General features: G+C 51.4%; 1 protein-coding gene across 1 annotated transcript in view; it reads left to right on the forward strand.

Moving 5' to 3' along the window:
• Positions 1–15,709, forward strand: part of RNF212 (ring finger protein 212) — a 55,409-nt gene that overhangs the window by 20,470 nt on the left and 19,230 nt on the right. Inside the window, exons 5-9 of the mRNA XM_011970886.1 lie at positions 654–712; positions 4,977–5,029; positions 5,129–5,177; positions 6,907–6,952; positions 13,336–13,399. Coding sequence (XP_011826276.1) covers positions 654–712; positions 4,977–5,029; positions 5,129–5,177; positions 6,907–6,952; positions 13,336–13,399 — 271 coding nt within the window. The remainder of the gene's footprint in view (positions 1–653; positions 713–4,976; positions 5,030–5,128; positions 5,178–6,906; positions 6,953–13,335; positions 13,400–15,709) is intronic.

The raw sequence follows: 15,709 nt of genomic DNA on the forward strand, positions 1-15,709 counted from the left end.
CCTGTCCTGCCACCCCCATGCCATCCTCTTTCCCCTACCCCTCCCAGGCCCACCACAGCCCCATGTTACTCGACAACCACCCAAAACCCTGCCTGGAAGCTTCTTGCAGGAGCCAGCCTGGGCTTAGCTTTTGTTATATTTTGTGTCTGTTGTCTCCACATCCTCCCAGGAAACCTCGAGGATTAGCATGAGCCATAATTACAGACTGGACAGTGGGATCCTAGACTCTAGTCACTCCCTCGGGGTCTGGCAGCTCCCACACACACGGCGGGGTTCCAGCCTGACAGCAGAGGCTGTGCTGTGAGATGACCTGGCAGTGACCGTGTGTGGAAAAGGTGCTTGTGGCTGACTTTGAGGCTGGGTGCTCCCCTGGAAGGGCTGACACTGAATTCGCATCATGTCGGCTTGTGGAGGGTGCTGCACTGAAATTTGTCTCCTGGGGCTTCGATTTGACTTAGCTCTGCATGGCCCCCAAGGCCAATTTCCTAAGTATCTGATGGACCGGACTCCAGGCAGATTTACTCATGAGCAGCATGAGGGCAGCTCCATGCAGAGGAACCCACATTCTGATTCATGGTTTAAGAAATTTAGAGGGTCACAGTGTCGCTCAGCATAGCCTGTCTAATAACAAGAGGTTGTGCAATTATGTTTAGATTTCTAGGTTGGAAGAATCCCTTAGGAAGTCGGTGCTGCAGATAGAACAGCTGCAAAGGTAAGCCCCCGCCCCGACCCGCCGTGAGTGTGCAGTGGGGGCAGCCACTGCCACGTGCATTGGTCTGACTCTCCAAGATGAAGAAAGAAAGACGACCTCAGATGCAGAGGGAAGAGCTCGTTCATTTACCTGAAACTTTTGTCAGAGCAAAAATGCTATGGGAAAACCGAAGGGAAGAAGGGAGACAAAAAAGAAAAAGTGAAAAAGACATGAATGGTTCCCCTTGGGGCAGCTGCCCCAGTGATTCCTGAGGCAATGGGAGGGGCAGCAGGTGCCCTCGGGAGCGGGCGAACTGGGAGAACAGCAGGCGCCCTCGGCCTCTCCAGAGTGACCCAGCACAGGCAGGGTGGCCCTGTGGCCAGGGACTGTGGGACTCCACCTGCAGCCTGGCGGCCTGCTTTCTGCCAGGAGTTGTAGCCATTTGCAGAAGGTACATATATGTGGCAAGTTCTGTGTCTAAAGGCACTGCTGTGAATGGGTGATGCATCTTAGGGAGAAACATCCAGAGTTGCTAGGATTAACCAAAATGGGGACTTAAAGCATTATATTTCAGTATCTGGAAAATCTAGCCATTTGAAAGCCTCCTTTCTTGTACATTTTAGCTCACCTGTGCCTTTGCCATTTGCCTCTGCTCTGAATGCACTTTTACTGCAGTCAGTGTTTCTGGAATTTGGAATCAATAACAGCCAGAGTTCAGTTACCACAGTGATACACAGATGCTGCGCATTTTACACTCGGTGATGCCTTAGATTTTATGAGATATGTTGAATACTCACAAGTCCCTGTTTGGTGGCTGCACACTAACGTGAAGGTCGAGGAGTCAGGAGCCCTGTCTGCCTCCCATTGGCCATGTGTGTAGGAGTGGGTGAGCCTCCAGCGTGTGTGTAGGTGCCCGCCTCCCTGCTGTGTCAGGCAGCTGAGCATGGCACGGCCTCACTGGGGCCGTGGGGCCAGAGGGAAGCTGGGGACGCCAGTCACACTGGCTGATGGCCCTGCTGCTGACACGAGGTTCTGATGGCCTCTGGTGAAAAGGGCTTCTTTCCCTGTCATTATTTTGGGTTCTAAGAGTTACCACAGGCTTGTCTTGTGAAGGGTGTGTTCCAGGTGTCAGCAAGGAAACTCCAGGCCAAATCCAGCCTGCAGTGTATTCTCTCCTCCTTCCTTTCCTTGGCTTTTTTTTTTTTTTTTTTTTTTTTGTGAGACAGGGTCTTCCTCTGTCACCCAGGCTGTAGTGCAGTGGTGTGATCTCAGCTCACGCCTCAACCTCCCAAGGCTCAGGGGATTCTGCTGCCTCTGCCTCCCAAGTAGCTGGGACCACAGGCATGCACCACCACACCCAGCTAATTTTTTTATTTTTTGTGGAGATGGGGTCTCGCTGTGTTACCCAGGCTAGTCTTGGACTGCTGAGCTCAAGTGATCCTCCCACCTCAGCATCCCAAATTGCTGCAATGGCCGACGTGAGCCACTGCACCCGGCCACAGCGTATTTTCATGTAGCCTCCAAACTGAGCATGGCTTTTACATTTTTAGAAGATTGTAAATGCATTGCAACAGAGACTTTATGTGGACAGCAAAGCCTCCTACATTTACCAGGTAGCCCCATTTGCAAATTCCTCCTTTAAAGCATCACAAGAGGAAAGGCAGACACTTAAAATGCATCAAAGGGGCCGGGCGCAGTGGCTCACGCCTGTAATCCCAGCACTTTGGGAGGCCAATGTGGGTGGATCATCTGAGGTCGGGAGTTCGAGACCAGCCTGACTAATATGGAGAAACCCCATCTCTACTAAAAAAATATACAATTAGCCAGGTGTGGTGGTGTATACCTGTAATACCAGCTACTCAGGAGGCTGAGGGAGGAGAATCTCTTGAACTTGGGAGGCGGAGGTTGCAGTGAGCCAAGATCATGCCATTGCACTCCAGCCTGGGTAACAAGAGCAAAACTCTGTCTCTCAAAAAAAAAAAAAAAAATGCATCAAAGTGTGGAGTTACTTTCATTTTTTTCCTTCTTGGTGTATAATTTTCTTTCATTCTGTGGATTCATGTTTTGCATCAATTCTGTAAAATTCCTGCCCATTATCTTTTCAAGTAGTACCCTCTGCATCCCCGGCCACGGCCTGCAGCTCCCTGCCCTCCACATTAGCCTCCGCTGTGATCTCCGTCGTCTTAGGCCACCTGGTCACATGCTGGTTGCTTCTTCCAGCTCCCGGATTTTCAAATTAAGCCAGTGAACCCCACTGAGAGTTTGTTTTTGAGACAGAGTCTCACTCTGTCACCCAGGCTGGAGTGCAGTGGCACAATCTCAACTCACCGCAAGCTCCACCTCCCGGTCCAAGCAATTCTCCTGCCTCAGCTTCCGGAGTAGCTGGGACTACAGGTGCCCACCACCATGCCCGGCTAATTTTTGAATTTTTAGTAGAGACGGGGCTTCACCATGTTGACCAGGCTGGTCTTGAACTCCTGACCTGAGGTGATGCGCCCACCTGGGCCTCCCAAAGTGCTGGGATTACAGGAGTGAGCCACCGCCCCCGGCCCCCATTGAGTTTTTGTTCTGTCCATTACAGTTAACATTTCTAGAATATCCCTGCTCATTTCACCATTTGGAAAATAATCTTTGCTCATTGTTGCATCTTCGTCTTTTATGTAGTCATCTCACAGGCAGCCTTTTTATGTTCCTTACCTGATACCCTCAGGAATCCAAATCTGCCTTCTTTTCTTCCACTCTTGCTGGAGGAGGTGTGTTTCTGCTGATCTCTGGTGAGGTGGCACAGGTCAATCCCACTCCCTACATACCTGGTATCGCCTGCATTTTCCTCCAGAGAGGATTCCCGTGTGCTCTGCGAGCCCAGCTGACCCGCCCCAGACCACTGCCCCCGACATGTCTTGCCCAGCCTCACTGTGGTGGCGTTCATGCTACCCACTTTTGTTGTCGTCGTTGTTTTTGTCATTGTCCTCTTGCTCCCACGAAACAAAGTGCGTTTTAGAGTGGTTTGGAAGCAGGAGCAAGTGCCCTGCAGAGGAGCCAGGCCACAGCCCTGCCAGACGCAGAAGGTCAGGTACTTCCACCCACCACAGTCAGCCACGCAACAGCCAGTGTTTACTGAGCACCAGGTGCATTCTCAGTGCTGTTCTGGGGTCTGGCAATTCGGAGTAAGCCGAGCGAGCCAAGTGCCCGTCCTCTGGGAGCTTCTGTGTTGGGGGAGAAGAGGCAGAAAGTGAACTTTTATGTCAGGCCGGGACACAGGCTGTCGGGATAAGTGACTCTGGGTGAGGAGGTTGAGGGGCAGTGCCAGGGTGGGCTCTAGCAGGTGACTGCACAGCGGAGGTCCGAGTGGTTGAACTGTTGCACAACTGCCTATTCCTAGCTAGCTTGGTCCCAAACTGAAATTGCTGAGGGCAGACTGTTCGCATCTCAAAACCCGGCCAGCATAGACGGGCACTCGGTGCCAGGAGACAGCCCCACCCTCATCTGCAGTCATGCACCTCAGTGTGTCCACAGAAACAGTGTGTCTGCGGAAACAGACACACTCCCCCAGTCTTACACGTGCATCTCAGCGTGTCCACCAGGCCCCGTGAGGCAGAGAGGACCCAGGTGCAGCAGCCTTCTGTGACCGGGAGTCATGGGACACAGCAGGCGGTCTCTGCTACTGGCCATCATGGAGATCAGTCCAGGGTTGCTAGACCAGAAAACGTGACCAAGTGACTTGTCCATATTTCTCTTGCTGGCCTGTTTTTCTTTCTTGTCTTTTTTCTTTCCCTTTCCTTTCCCCTTCCTTTTCCTTTTTTGAGATGAGTTCTTGCTCTCTCGCCCAAGCAGGAGTGCAGTAGTACAATCACAGCTCACTGCAGCCTCCAACTCCTGGGCTCAAGCAGTCCTCGCACCCCTGCCTCCCAGAGTGTGGGGATGACGGACAGGAGGCACCATGGCTGGCCTCTTAGTGGCCTTTCAAAGCCGGTGCATTAGTGGCTCCTGTTGTCAGGTCTTCATTTCACAGCTTTAACACCAGCGGTGGCCGTGTGCTGAGTGACAGTTGTAGTTGCAAGAGCCAGTGATGTAAATGGCAGTGAGTGTTGAGTTCACTCGGCTTCTGCGCTGGGGAGGAGCAGGGCCGTGGGACTCACAGGACACTTTGGGAACCGCTGAATTCCTGTGAAATGCCCTTTGCAAACCCAGTAAGAACATTTCACTGATTCACTTTCAGTTGGAATGACCTGGGGGGACATCAGTTTTTATGGTTTAATTCAATACCTTTTCTCCATCTATTTAGTATGAGATCATCACAACAAACAACTTTCAGCACAATAAAAAGTTCAGTTTCAAGTAAGTAAAATCATGCCAGAAAGAGAACAAAATAGAGATGCATGTTGCTGAATCACACTGTGTGCACTGACGTTGGCATTTTTGTCATCACTCTTCCAGCAAAGCCATACGGATGCCTGCTGCCACCTCACTCATCAACCCCCGACAGGTGCGTGGGTCGCTCGCAGAAATCACAGGACCCTCAGGTCTTTCCGCCTCTGCACCTCCCTTCCCATCCCAACCCCATCCCCCCTCCAAGCCCCCAGGTTTTGCTAGTCCAGACAATTGACTGGACATCAACTCATTTTGGTACTTATTTCATATCCCTGTGAGGCTCAGGTCCCAAACTAAGTGTGTGATTCAGGCTGGCCAATCAGAGCACTCCATCCCTGCAGCCACAGTGATTGGTCTGGGAATGATCATGTGACCCAGTGTTCTGCGTGCCCCCTCCCCCCCCAGCTAAACTGGGGATCCAGTGCCCCGCAGCTGACAGCCCTGCCCTAACAGGAAATTAAGGGGCTGACCTGGTGCCTTTCATGGAATCTTTTCACCTGGTGGATGGCCTGAACCCGTTACCCAACCAATGGCTGGGGGTCCCTCACACAGGAAACGTTCGTACTGGCAGATGCCCTGTGGCTTGTGTCTGCCCCGTCTCCAGGCTATGCCTGCCAGGCCATCACTCTGGCAAAGGGAGCCCACCCTCATATTCCCTCCAGTGTCCCAGAGAAAACCCGGCCTGGGGTAGCTCCTAGCTCTTCAGATGCAAGGCACAAATTCAGTCCACCCTGTGAAAGGAAACACACTCAGATTTATTACTCACAGGTCCTGGATGGGGAGGGTGCCATGCGTGGGGAGGACAGTGCTCTGTCCACAGGTAGCAAGAGGCAGGAAAGAAGGGTCAGCCAGAGAGGGGGGCCCTGTGGGCCAGCACCTTTATTGAGGCTCAGGGCATCATCCAGGCAAGTTTCTCATGGGGAGTTTTAATTGGTGGGTTTAGAGCAGGCAGGCATGAGCTCCATGGGTCCCATTGTGACTGAGGGCATCACTGTGGCACATCTGCATGGTCCATGCAGGGTGAGGGGTCAGCGGGGCCAGCCAAGTGGGTTTTGTCCACCCTCCCACAGGGAGGCGGCCACTGGGAGGCAAGTGTCCGGATGGACCACACTGAGGCACTGGGAGCTGGTGGAGAACTGAAAACTGTTGAAGGTGACTGAGCCCTGCCTCTGGTGTGAGAAAGTTAAACCTGTCATCAAAATGGTTGCTGAGGCCACCTAAAATTAGAAAAATTCACTCCAGCCAGGCTGGACTAATGGGAGTCATCCATGGGACTCTTGCTGGAGCTGTTGGAAAAGAGTGAGCCTCTTTCTGCAGAGATCGCGAGCCATAAGGATGGCAGAGCTAGGAGGGGGCCAATGCAAAATGAATCCGATGTTTTCCTGTCTCCCTTTGGCAAATGAAGGAACTAGTGTGTAGTGAGCATGCATGGTGTGGCCAGGCAGCGAGTGATAACAGAAGTCAGTTCGGGATCCCACTCTCAGGACGTCCTAGTCTAGCAGGCTCCAGGCAGGCGTTGGCAGAGAGAAGAGAAGGGGTGGTCTGGAGGGAGAAGCCAAGTGTGCAGAGGTGCAAGAGAGGCATGTCAGAGAGAGCCCAGCCAGGGCGGGTGGGCCAGCGACCTCTGTGTCCTGGAGAGGCTACATCCTGGTACAGACGGCGGGTGGCCCTAAAGAGGGAGGGAAATGGCAGTGATCAGATGCCTCAGTGGCTAAACTCTGGCTGCAGCACGAAGCTAGAGGAAGATTTAGACATTTATGCATGGTCTCGTCTTGTGTGTATTTCAACTGACGTTATGGGTAAGTCCTGAGCTCACTCAAAGCCTTTCACTGTGTGTTTAACAGACTGGAGTCAATGGAAGTTGATCTCTCTCCTTCTCCGATTAGAAAAGTAAGTGCATCTTTCCTGCCGAGTTCCTCATTTCCCGTGTACCAGACGTGGCATTTCCCATTTTCCTCAGTACTGAAAAATATCACCGCTCATGCAACAGTAGACAGACTGCACAGCGCCCCTGTGTCATGTGCTGGCTCCTGCATCATGTGCTGGCCCCGTGGGTGAGAGGGGTGGGCTGTGGCTGTAAGCTGGGTCATGAGAACCCTCCTGTTCTGCCTGAACGGCTGGGACTGCAGTTGCATCTGGAGAAACAAAAGCAAATGCAGACAGAGTGTGGCAGGGTCCCACGCAGGTCCTGTGTTGTTCCCGTGCAGGTCCCATGTTGGTCCTGTGTTGACCCTGTGTTGGTCCTATGTTGGTCCTGTGTTGACATTGTGTTGGTTCTGTGTTGACCCTGTGTTGACCTTGTGTTGGTCCTGTGTTAACCCTGTGTTGGTCCTGTGTTGTTCCCATGCAGGTCCCATGTTGGTCCTGTGTTGACCCTGTGTTGGTCCCATGTTGGTCCTGTGTTGACCCTGTGTTGGTCCTATGTTGGTCCTGTGTTGATCTTATGTTGGTCCTGTGTTGACATTGTGTTGGTTCTGTGTTGACCCTGTGTTGGTCCTATGTTGGTCCTGTGTTGATCTTATGTTGGTCCTGTGTTGACATTGTGTTGGTTCTGTGTTGACCCTGTGTTGACCCTGTGTTGGCCCTGTGTTAACCCTGTGTTGGTCCTGTGTTGTTCCCGTGCAGGTCCCGTGTTGGTCCTGTGTTGACCCTGTGTTGGTCCTGCGTTGACCCTGTGTTGACATTGTGTTGGTCCCGTGTTGACCTTGTGTTGGTCCCGTGTTGGTCTTGTGTTGATCCTGTGTTGGTCTTGTGTTGACCCTATGTTGGTCCTGTGTTGACCCTATGTTGGTCCTGTGTTGACCCTGTGTTGGTCCCATGTTGGTTCTGGGTTGATCCTGCGTTGATCCTCCGCTGTTCCCATGTTGGTCCCGTGCTGGTCCCTGTTGGTGTCAAACAGAAATGGCAGCAAAGCTGGTGGCCCTGTGCTTTACCTGCCTTCAGTTGCTGTCTCATGAAGTGCCAAACAGTGCCAAAGAAGACAACAGTAAACTTTGTCAGCCCAGGAAAAGAAATGGGTCAGAAAAGCTAAGGATTCTGGGAAACAGGAAGCACCAACTTCAAGCTGGAGAGAAGCAAGACCAGAGGAAACCTGCCCGGAACTCAGGGAGACTCCAGGCCCCGCTCTCCCGTCGTCTCCCTGGGTCGGCAGAGCTCGGCGCCAGATGCACAGCGGCCACACACCAGGTGGCTCGGAAACAGGAGAGAGGAGGCAGTTTGGGAAGGACTCAGGGCAGTGAACTGCACCCCATGGGAGGGATCAGAACTTAAAAAACATGTGGGGCAGGAGGGGGCCAAGGAGCAAAGGCAGGAAAACCGAGTGGGTTCTGGTGGCGGTGAATGCCTGTGTTCCACAGTGCCAGTGATTGGCTTATTTGATTTATGTGTTGCTTCGTGTTGTGCGACACAGTGTGGCTCATTGGCAAGCACTGTTCCGAGCCTTTATAGATACAAACTCTGTTGTCCTAGCAGCCCTGTGACATGAGTAATCCCACCCAGAGCCAGATGATGGAGGAACCTGGAGTCAGAATAAGAAGGCGGAACTGGATTCCGTAGGGAATGAAGAGCTGCCACAGCTTCGGTGAAAGAGAAACGCCAGTTCCTTGGCAGTTGGGTCAAGCACACACGTCCTCTCCCTGCCCAGCTCACCTCCTCTATCCTCATGGCCGCACCCATACACATTGGCAGCACTGGAGCCGTGCTTCCAGAGGGACACACTGCCTCGTGGGTGCCCGTGTCCTGAGGCAACTGACCCACACCGAGCACGCTACCTGCCCCCTCAGGCCCTGCTGGAAGCTCTTATGGAACCCTCTCCTGGGTCCCTGTAGGTCCCTACCACCTGTCTTGGCTCCCCCAAGGCTGGACACCTGCTTCCAGCTGTCTTTTGGTGCACTAGGACCTTGTTTAATGGATGAACTCACAGCCTCCAAGTCCCCACAGCTTAAGGAGGAAGAACTTGGTTCTGTCAGGTCAGCTTTCTACCTTTCCTTAGGATCTGAGTAATTGACGAGAATAGAGAATACTCAAGACTGGCAGGCAGCAGGCACGTCGGGCTCACGCCTGTAACCTCAGCACTTTGGGAGGCCAAGACAGGTGGATCACTTGAGCCCAGGAGTTTAAGACCAACCTGGGCAACATAGTGAGACCCTGTCTCTAAAAGAAAGAAAAGACTGGCAGGCTAAATTGATTGACACTTCACTGGGTGCTACTGTTGGAAATTATTGCTGAGGAACCAGAATGTAATGAATCAAAGTTCCTAGGTGAGGGGCAAAGACCAGACATGGGCACACATTTTCCTTGTTTTTTTTTGGGGGGGGTGCGGGTTTTTGTGGTTTTTGTTTGTTTGTTTGTTTTTGAGACAGAGTCTCACTCTGTCGCCCAGGCTGGAGTGCAGTGGCGAGATCTCGGCTCACTACAACTTCCGCCTCCCGAGTTTAAGCAATTATCCTGCCTCAGCCTCCTGAGTAGCTGGGACTACAGGTGCGCACCACCATGTCCAGCTAATTTTTGTATTTTTAGTAGATACGGGGTTTCACCATATTGGTCAGGCTGGTCTCAAACTCCTGACTTCGTGATCCGCCCACCTCAGCCTCCCAAAGTGCTGGGATTACAGGCGTGAGCCACCGCGCCCGACCGGCACATATTCTGTAAAGGGCCAGATAGTAAAACGTTTGGACTTTGCAGACCAGACAGTCCATCACAGTCACTCAACTCTGTCATAGAATTGCAAAAGCAACCATAGAAAGTACAGAAGCTGGCCGGGCGCGGTGGCTCAAGCCTGTAATCCCAGCACTTTGGGAGGCCGAGACGGGCGGATCACAAGGTCAGGAGATCGAGACCATCCTGGCTAACATGGTGAAACCCCGTCTCTACTAAAAATACAAAAAAACTAGCCGGGCGAGGTGGCGGGCGCCTGTAGTCCCAGCTACTCGGGAGGCTGAGGCAGGAGAATGGCATAAACCTGGGAGACAGAGCTTGCAGTGAGCTGAGATCCGGCCACTGTACTCCAGCCTGGGTGACAGAGCGAGACTCCGTCTCAAAAAAAAAAAAAAAAAGAAAGTACAGAAGCTAATGGCATGACCATGACTGTGTTCTAATAAAACTTCATTAACAAAAACAGGCTGCGGGCCATAGTTTGCCCACCCCTGTGCCACACCAGAATGCAAATTTCAAGGAAAGTGTCTAAAACCAGTTTTTCACCTCCTGAAACGCCTTGTCACCCCGGAGTGGATGTGTGTAGCAGTTCCTTTGGAAAGAGCTCCTGTCCTCCCTGCCCCACATAACTGCGTAGAGTGAGAGGTGCTCCTGGTAACCCTCAGCCTGAGCAGAGGTTCTGGGGACACCACCTGTTGCCTCTGCAGACCGAGGTCTTCTGTGGCCTGCGGAGAGCAGTGTACAGGCCTCTCGAGGTGAACCTCCCACACTGTTGAGGGCTGCATAGGAAAGAGCGTTATCGGGGGTGCTCTTGGTGGGGTTCCTGCCCCGAAGGCTTGTCAGAGGGAGGGCCACAGTGCAAGTGTCTGTCATTGGGTGGACTTGGAGAAGCAAAGCCAGTGCCATCCCATGAGAGTGCCTGGGACACAGCTGGGCCTGCCCAGAGAGGCTTGGTTCTTTTCCTTCCTCCTCCACCCTTACTGCTCCAGGCCTGGGGACCTCAGGCTGCTGGCACTGGGGAGGAGGAGAAGCAGAGCCTGAGGCCCCCACCCCCCTGGACAAGGTGCCTGAGAAGGCGAGGGAGAGTCTGCTTTCACACGGAGATGGAAGTGTTGACTACGGTGTGGGGCTTGGCTGGATAATTTCTTAATTAACTTAATTAAGATAATTAACAGATAAATCTGTTCACCTTAAATGAGCATGGGATTTTCTGTTATGTAAAATTGACCAGGGCTAACGTATCTTTTTGAAAAGGTAAAATAATGACTCACAAATACAAAATGAACGCCATTCACATACTTCCTTCAGCTTACGAATTGGCCAGTCACAGTAGCTCACGCCTGTAATCCTAACACTTTGAGAACTGAGTCAGGCAGATCCCTTGAGCCCAAGAGTTTGAGACCAGCCTGGGTAACATGACAAGAGCCCATCTCTACAAAAAATTAGCTGGGCATGGTGGTGCACACCTGTAGTCTCAGCTACTGAGAAGCTGAGGTGGGAGGATCACCACCAGGAGGCTGAGGCTGCAGTGAGCTGTGACTGCCCCAGTGTACTCCAGCCTGGATGACAGAGTGAAACCCTGTCTCAAAAAAAAAAAAAGAAGTTTTGAGTTAATGAGGGAAACCAGCTGATATAGTTTAGGTATTCATCCCTGCTGGCATCTCATGTTGAATTATAATCCCCAGTGCTGGAGGTGGGGCCTGGTAGCAGATGTTTGGGTCATGGGGGCAGATCCCGGATGGTTGGTACTGTCTTTGCCGTGGTGGGCGAATTCTCATGAGATCTGGCTAGTTAAAAGCACGTGGCACTGTCCCCTAGTCTCTTGCCTGCTTGCCCTGCAATGCACCTGCTCCCCCTTGGCCTCCCGTCCTGATTGTAGCCTCCCGAGGCCGCCCCAGAAGCGGCTGCTGCCATGCTTCCTGTACAGCCCTCAGAAGCATGAGCCAGTTAAACCTCTTTTCTTTATGAATTACACAATTTCTGGTATTTATCGCAGTGCAAGGATGGCCTAATACACCACCAGTTAAATGTGAAAACTGGTTTAAAGGAGAATCCAAAGAGCAAATATGTGTGTAGGCAGCCAGGAATGCAGATGTGAACACACCAATGGGTACACAGCCCCTCCCACATGGCAGGAACCAGTGTCTTGCCCAGCCAAGTCTGCCACGGCCCATGGACAAGAAAGATTTGCACCACTCTCTTCTGTAACTCACAGCTATCAGACAGCACCAGGACGGGGAAAGACACGAGCACTGGAATCTCTACGGAGATTTTCTCTAAACGGAGCAGCAAATGAAACGTAGTTCAAAGGGGCGGTGATGTCAAGGGGATTCTTAGGATGAACTTTATATTGAAGACATCCTAGCAGATGGGAAGGATCCAGAAATGATGGCATAGCAGCACTCCAGGCAGGTGAGAGGAAGTACCTGGAGCCTGTCCTGATGAGGCAGGAATACGTCGGTGTTCACAGGATGGCAGGCAGAGGCTGAAGATACAGAGACAAAAGCTCCCAGTTTCACAAGATTCTGCCTTGTTGGGGGTGGGAGTGAGGTCATGAGCTTCGGGTGGATGGGGAATGCGCCCCATGGATAGCTCCATGAGACCACTGGCCTGCAGGCAGCTCAGAGGGCCATGCCAAGCAGGGGTGGGGTCCATCCTTCCAAGGTTAGAGTCTTGCCAGCAAGCAGGAGCAGAGGACTGGCAGAGTAGGGCCAAGGGTGTGGCAGAGAGTGTCCCCGGAGCAGGGCGCTGCTGTGCTGCTCGAGAGGCCACAAGGACACAGAGGGGCTTCCATGGTGTACTGGAAGGGCCTGTGGATTAAAGGGTCTGTGGGATGGCTGTGCCAGGGGCAGAAGCCAGGAAGGTGGGCAGCAGAGGTCTTGGCGGGGCACAGTTGATGACGGCAGAACCTGAGGACCAGCGGGGGTGAGGCAAGGAGCCTGGGAACAGGAGATGCCAGCAGTGAGTTGAGAGCCAGAGGAGCGAGCCCAGGAAGGGGCAGCAACTAGAAATAGCACCTTGCCATGCTGCAGGTCGCACTGAGAGGCAGGAGGGACTCAGAGCAGAGCAGCCTCCCTCACCAGTCTCAGAACCTGGGCTGGCAGCTGTGGATTCACAGGTTCCTGTGGGGTGAGGAGGGAGGGTGGCAGCAGCGGCCTTGTGGTTGCTGGGTAGGGTGAAGGGTGGGCACAGAGCAGGGCCCAGCACACACAGCTCCGAGCAGCGTTAGCTCCACCCTGTCTGTCGGCATCTGGACTTCAAGGTGACAAAATTATGCACCCAAGAATGATTTACTCAGGATTTCACATTCTCTAACATCAGCTGCAGACTTCTTTTTTTCCACCTAAAATTCCTAGTAGAGCCCGTTATCCATTCACCGTTATAGGCCCTGGTGGAACGGAGGGAATCAAATAGATACTACCCACCCACACCCCTTCTACCACCAGCAGGCAGAGTCGGGAGATGGACACAGAATCAAATTAGACAGGAACTTGTCAGAGGGCAATAAAGATGAGGGAGATGGGGTTCCAGGCAATGTATTCCTAACAGACACCGGGAGTCTGAATCTTGTAAGCGGCAATATTGGAATTTTATCCATTGTTTTCTTGTTGCATTCTTAGTCGGAGATAGCAGCCGGCCCTGCGAGAATCTCCGTGATTAGTCCACCTCAAGATGGACGCATGGGTAAGTAAAATTTCCTGTAACCTTACCTCAAATCAATACACGTGTCAATTAAAACATATTCCCTGAGGCCGGGCGCAGTGGCTCACGCCTGTAATCCCAGCACTTTGGGAGGCCGAGGCGGGCAAATCACGAGCTCAGGAGATCGAGACCATCCTGGCTAATTCCGTGAAACCCCGTCTCTACTGAAAATACAAAAAACTAGCCGGGTGTGGTGGCGGGCGTCTGTAGTCCCAGCTACTCGGGAGGCTGAGACAGGAGAATGGCGTGAACCTGAGAGGCGGAGCTTGCAGTGAGTCGAGATTGTGCCGCTGTACTCCAGCCTGGGCGACAGAACAAGACTCCGTCTCAAAAAACAAACAAATAACAACAACAACAACAACTATATATATATATATATATATTCCCTGAAAGGTCATGGTTAATCAATCAGAGTTGTCAGAACCTACCCAAGTGGGTGTTGTCCTTCCACCCGGTGTGTAGGAGGCTACATATTTACCAAAATGGTGCAGCGTTTGAGTCCCAGGGAGAAGCTCCTGATGACCGTGTAACAAGTCACAGGAGAAAACTGGCTCCTTTGCATTCTCTGTCCTCTTGGTTTTTAACAAAAATAGTGTCACTGGGTTTGCTTCTGGTAATTGGCTTTGAATTGCTGGTCCGTTTTCAAAGTGAATCCCTCCCTCAACCCTCAGCGCACATCGGCCTCAGCCCACACAGGCCATCTCCGCGCACACTGTCTCCTGCATCTCCACGGGGCCACATCTAACAGCTTCTTTCTGTTTCATCCCATGGTTGACCTTGTCTAAGCCCCCTATTCCCAGAGTGTGTGTCGTTTGCAGAGGTTCACCGTGTTTCTGCATAGACGTCCGTCCTCACTGGATTCTCCTCCTCGCATTCAGTTCTGGAAGGCACAGGGAACACACCAACTCTCTAAACGCTTCCGATATGTGCTGAGGTACACAGGGCCGCCTTGTTTCTGTCCCAGCAGGCTGAAGGCACCCTGGACACGCTCAGAACACTCACTGTGTCTGTTGTGTTTCCTCTTTGCCAGTCTGAAAGGAAATAGTAATTTTGATTTGCATTTATGTGACTATTAATGATTCTGAGTGTTTTAAATTTATTCCTCTGTGTTTTTTCTATGAATTATCTGCTTTATTCCTTTGTCGTTTATGTAGACCCCTCAGTGTGCAGGATATTAACCTTTTACTCAGTTTGCTTTGTAATTTTATATTTGACCTTTGAATTTGAGAGACTTAATATTTTTCTGTACTCAAATCTAGTCATAGGGTCTCATGCTTGGGGAGGTTTTTTTCACATACCTAAATCATTTTCTTCTAATTGAATGGTTTTTTAAACTTCTTCTTAGAGCAGTTTTAGGTTCACAGAAAAATTGAAAGGAAGGTACAGATTTCCCATATATACCACGACTCCACACATGCACAGCTCCCCCATCCCCATCCCCCACCAGACCAGCCGATGTGTTAAAACTGATGATGCTGCATGAACACATCATTGTCACCCGGAGTCCATGGTTTCCATCAGGCTTCACTCTAGGCGTTGTATGTTCTATGGGTTTGAACAAATACACAGTGACATGTATCCGCCATTGTAGCGGCATATGGAATAGTGCCACTGCCCTAAAAATCCTCTGTGTGCCACCTGTTCATCCCTCCCCCACCTCCCACCAACACCTGAAAGCCACTGATCTTTCTATGGTCCCTTTTTCAGACTATCCTAGAGTTGGAATTATACAGTATGTGGCTTCTCAGATTGACTCCTTTCACTTAGCAACACACACTTACGGTTCCTCCATCTCTTCTCATGGTTTGCTAGCTCATTTTTTTAGTCACTGAATAATATTCCATTATCTGGATGTATCACAGTTTATCATTCACCTGCTGAAGGGCATCTTGGTTGCTTCCAAGTTTTGGCAATTAGGAGTTAAGCTGCTATAGATGTCCATGTGCCAGAGTTTTGTGTGGACATGTTTTCAGCTCCTTTGGGTAAATATTAAGGAATGTGAATGCTGGATCAGATGGTGAGAGGGTGTTTAGTTTTGAAAGAAATTGCCAAACTACCTTCCAAAGTGGCAGCAGCTTTTCGCATTCCCACCAGCAACGAATGAGAGTTCCTGTTGCTCCACGTGCTCACGTTCCGTGATGTCAGTGTTCTGGATTTCGGCCAGCTGATAGGTATGTAGTGGTATCTTGCTGTTTTATTTTGCGTTTTTTTGATAACATATGACTAGGAGCATCTTACGCTGATTTTTCATCTGCATATCTTCTTTGCTGAAGTGTCTGTTAGGGTTTTGGC

Source organism: Mandrillus leucophaeus, unplaced genomic scaffold, assembly GCF_000951045.1.
Source record: "Mandrillus leucophaeus isolate KB7577 unplaced genomic scaffold, Mleu.le_1.0 Scaffold98, whole genome shotgun sequence".
Taxonomy (NCBI): domain Eukaryota; kingdom Metazoa; phylum Chordata; class Mammalia; order Primates; family Cercopithecidae; genus Mandrillus; species Mandrillus leucophaeus.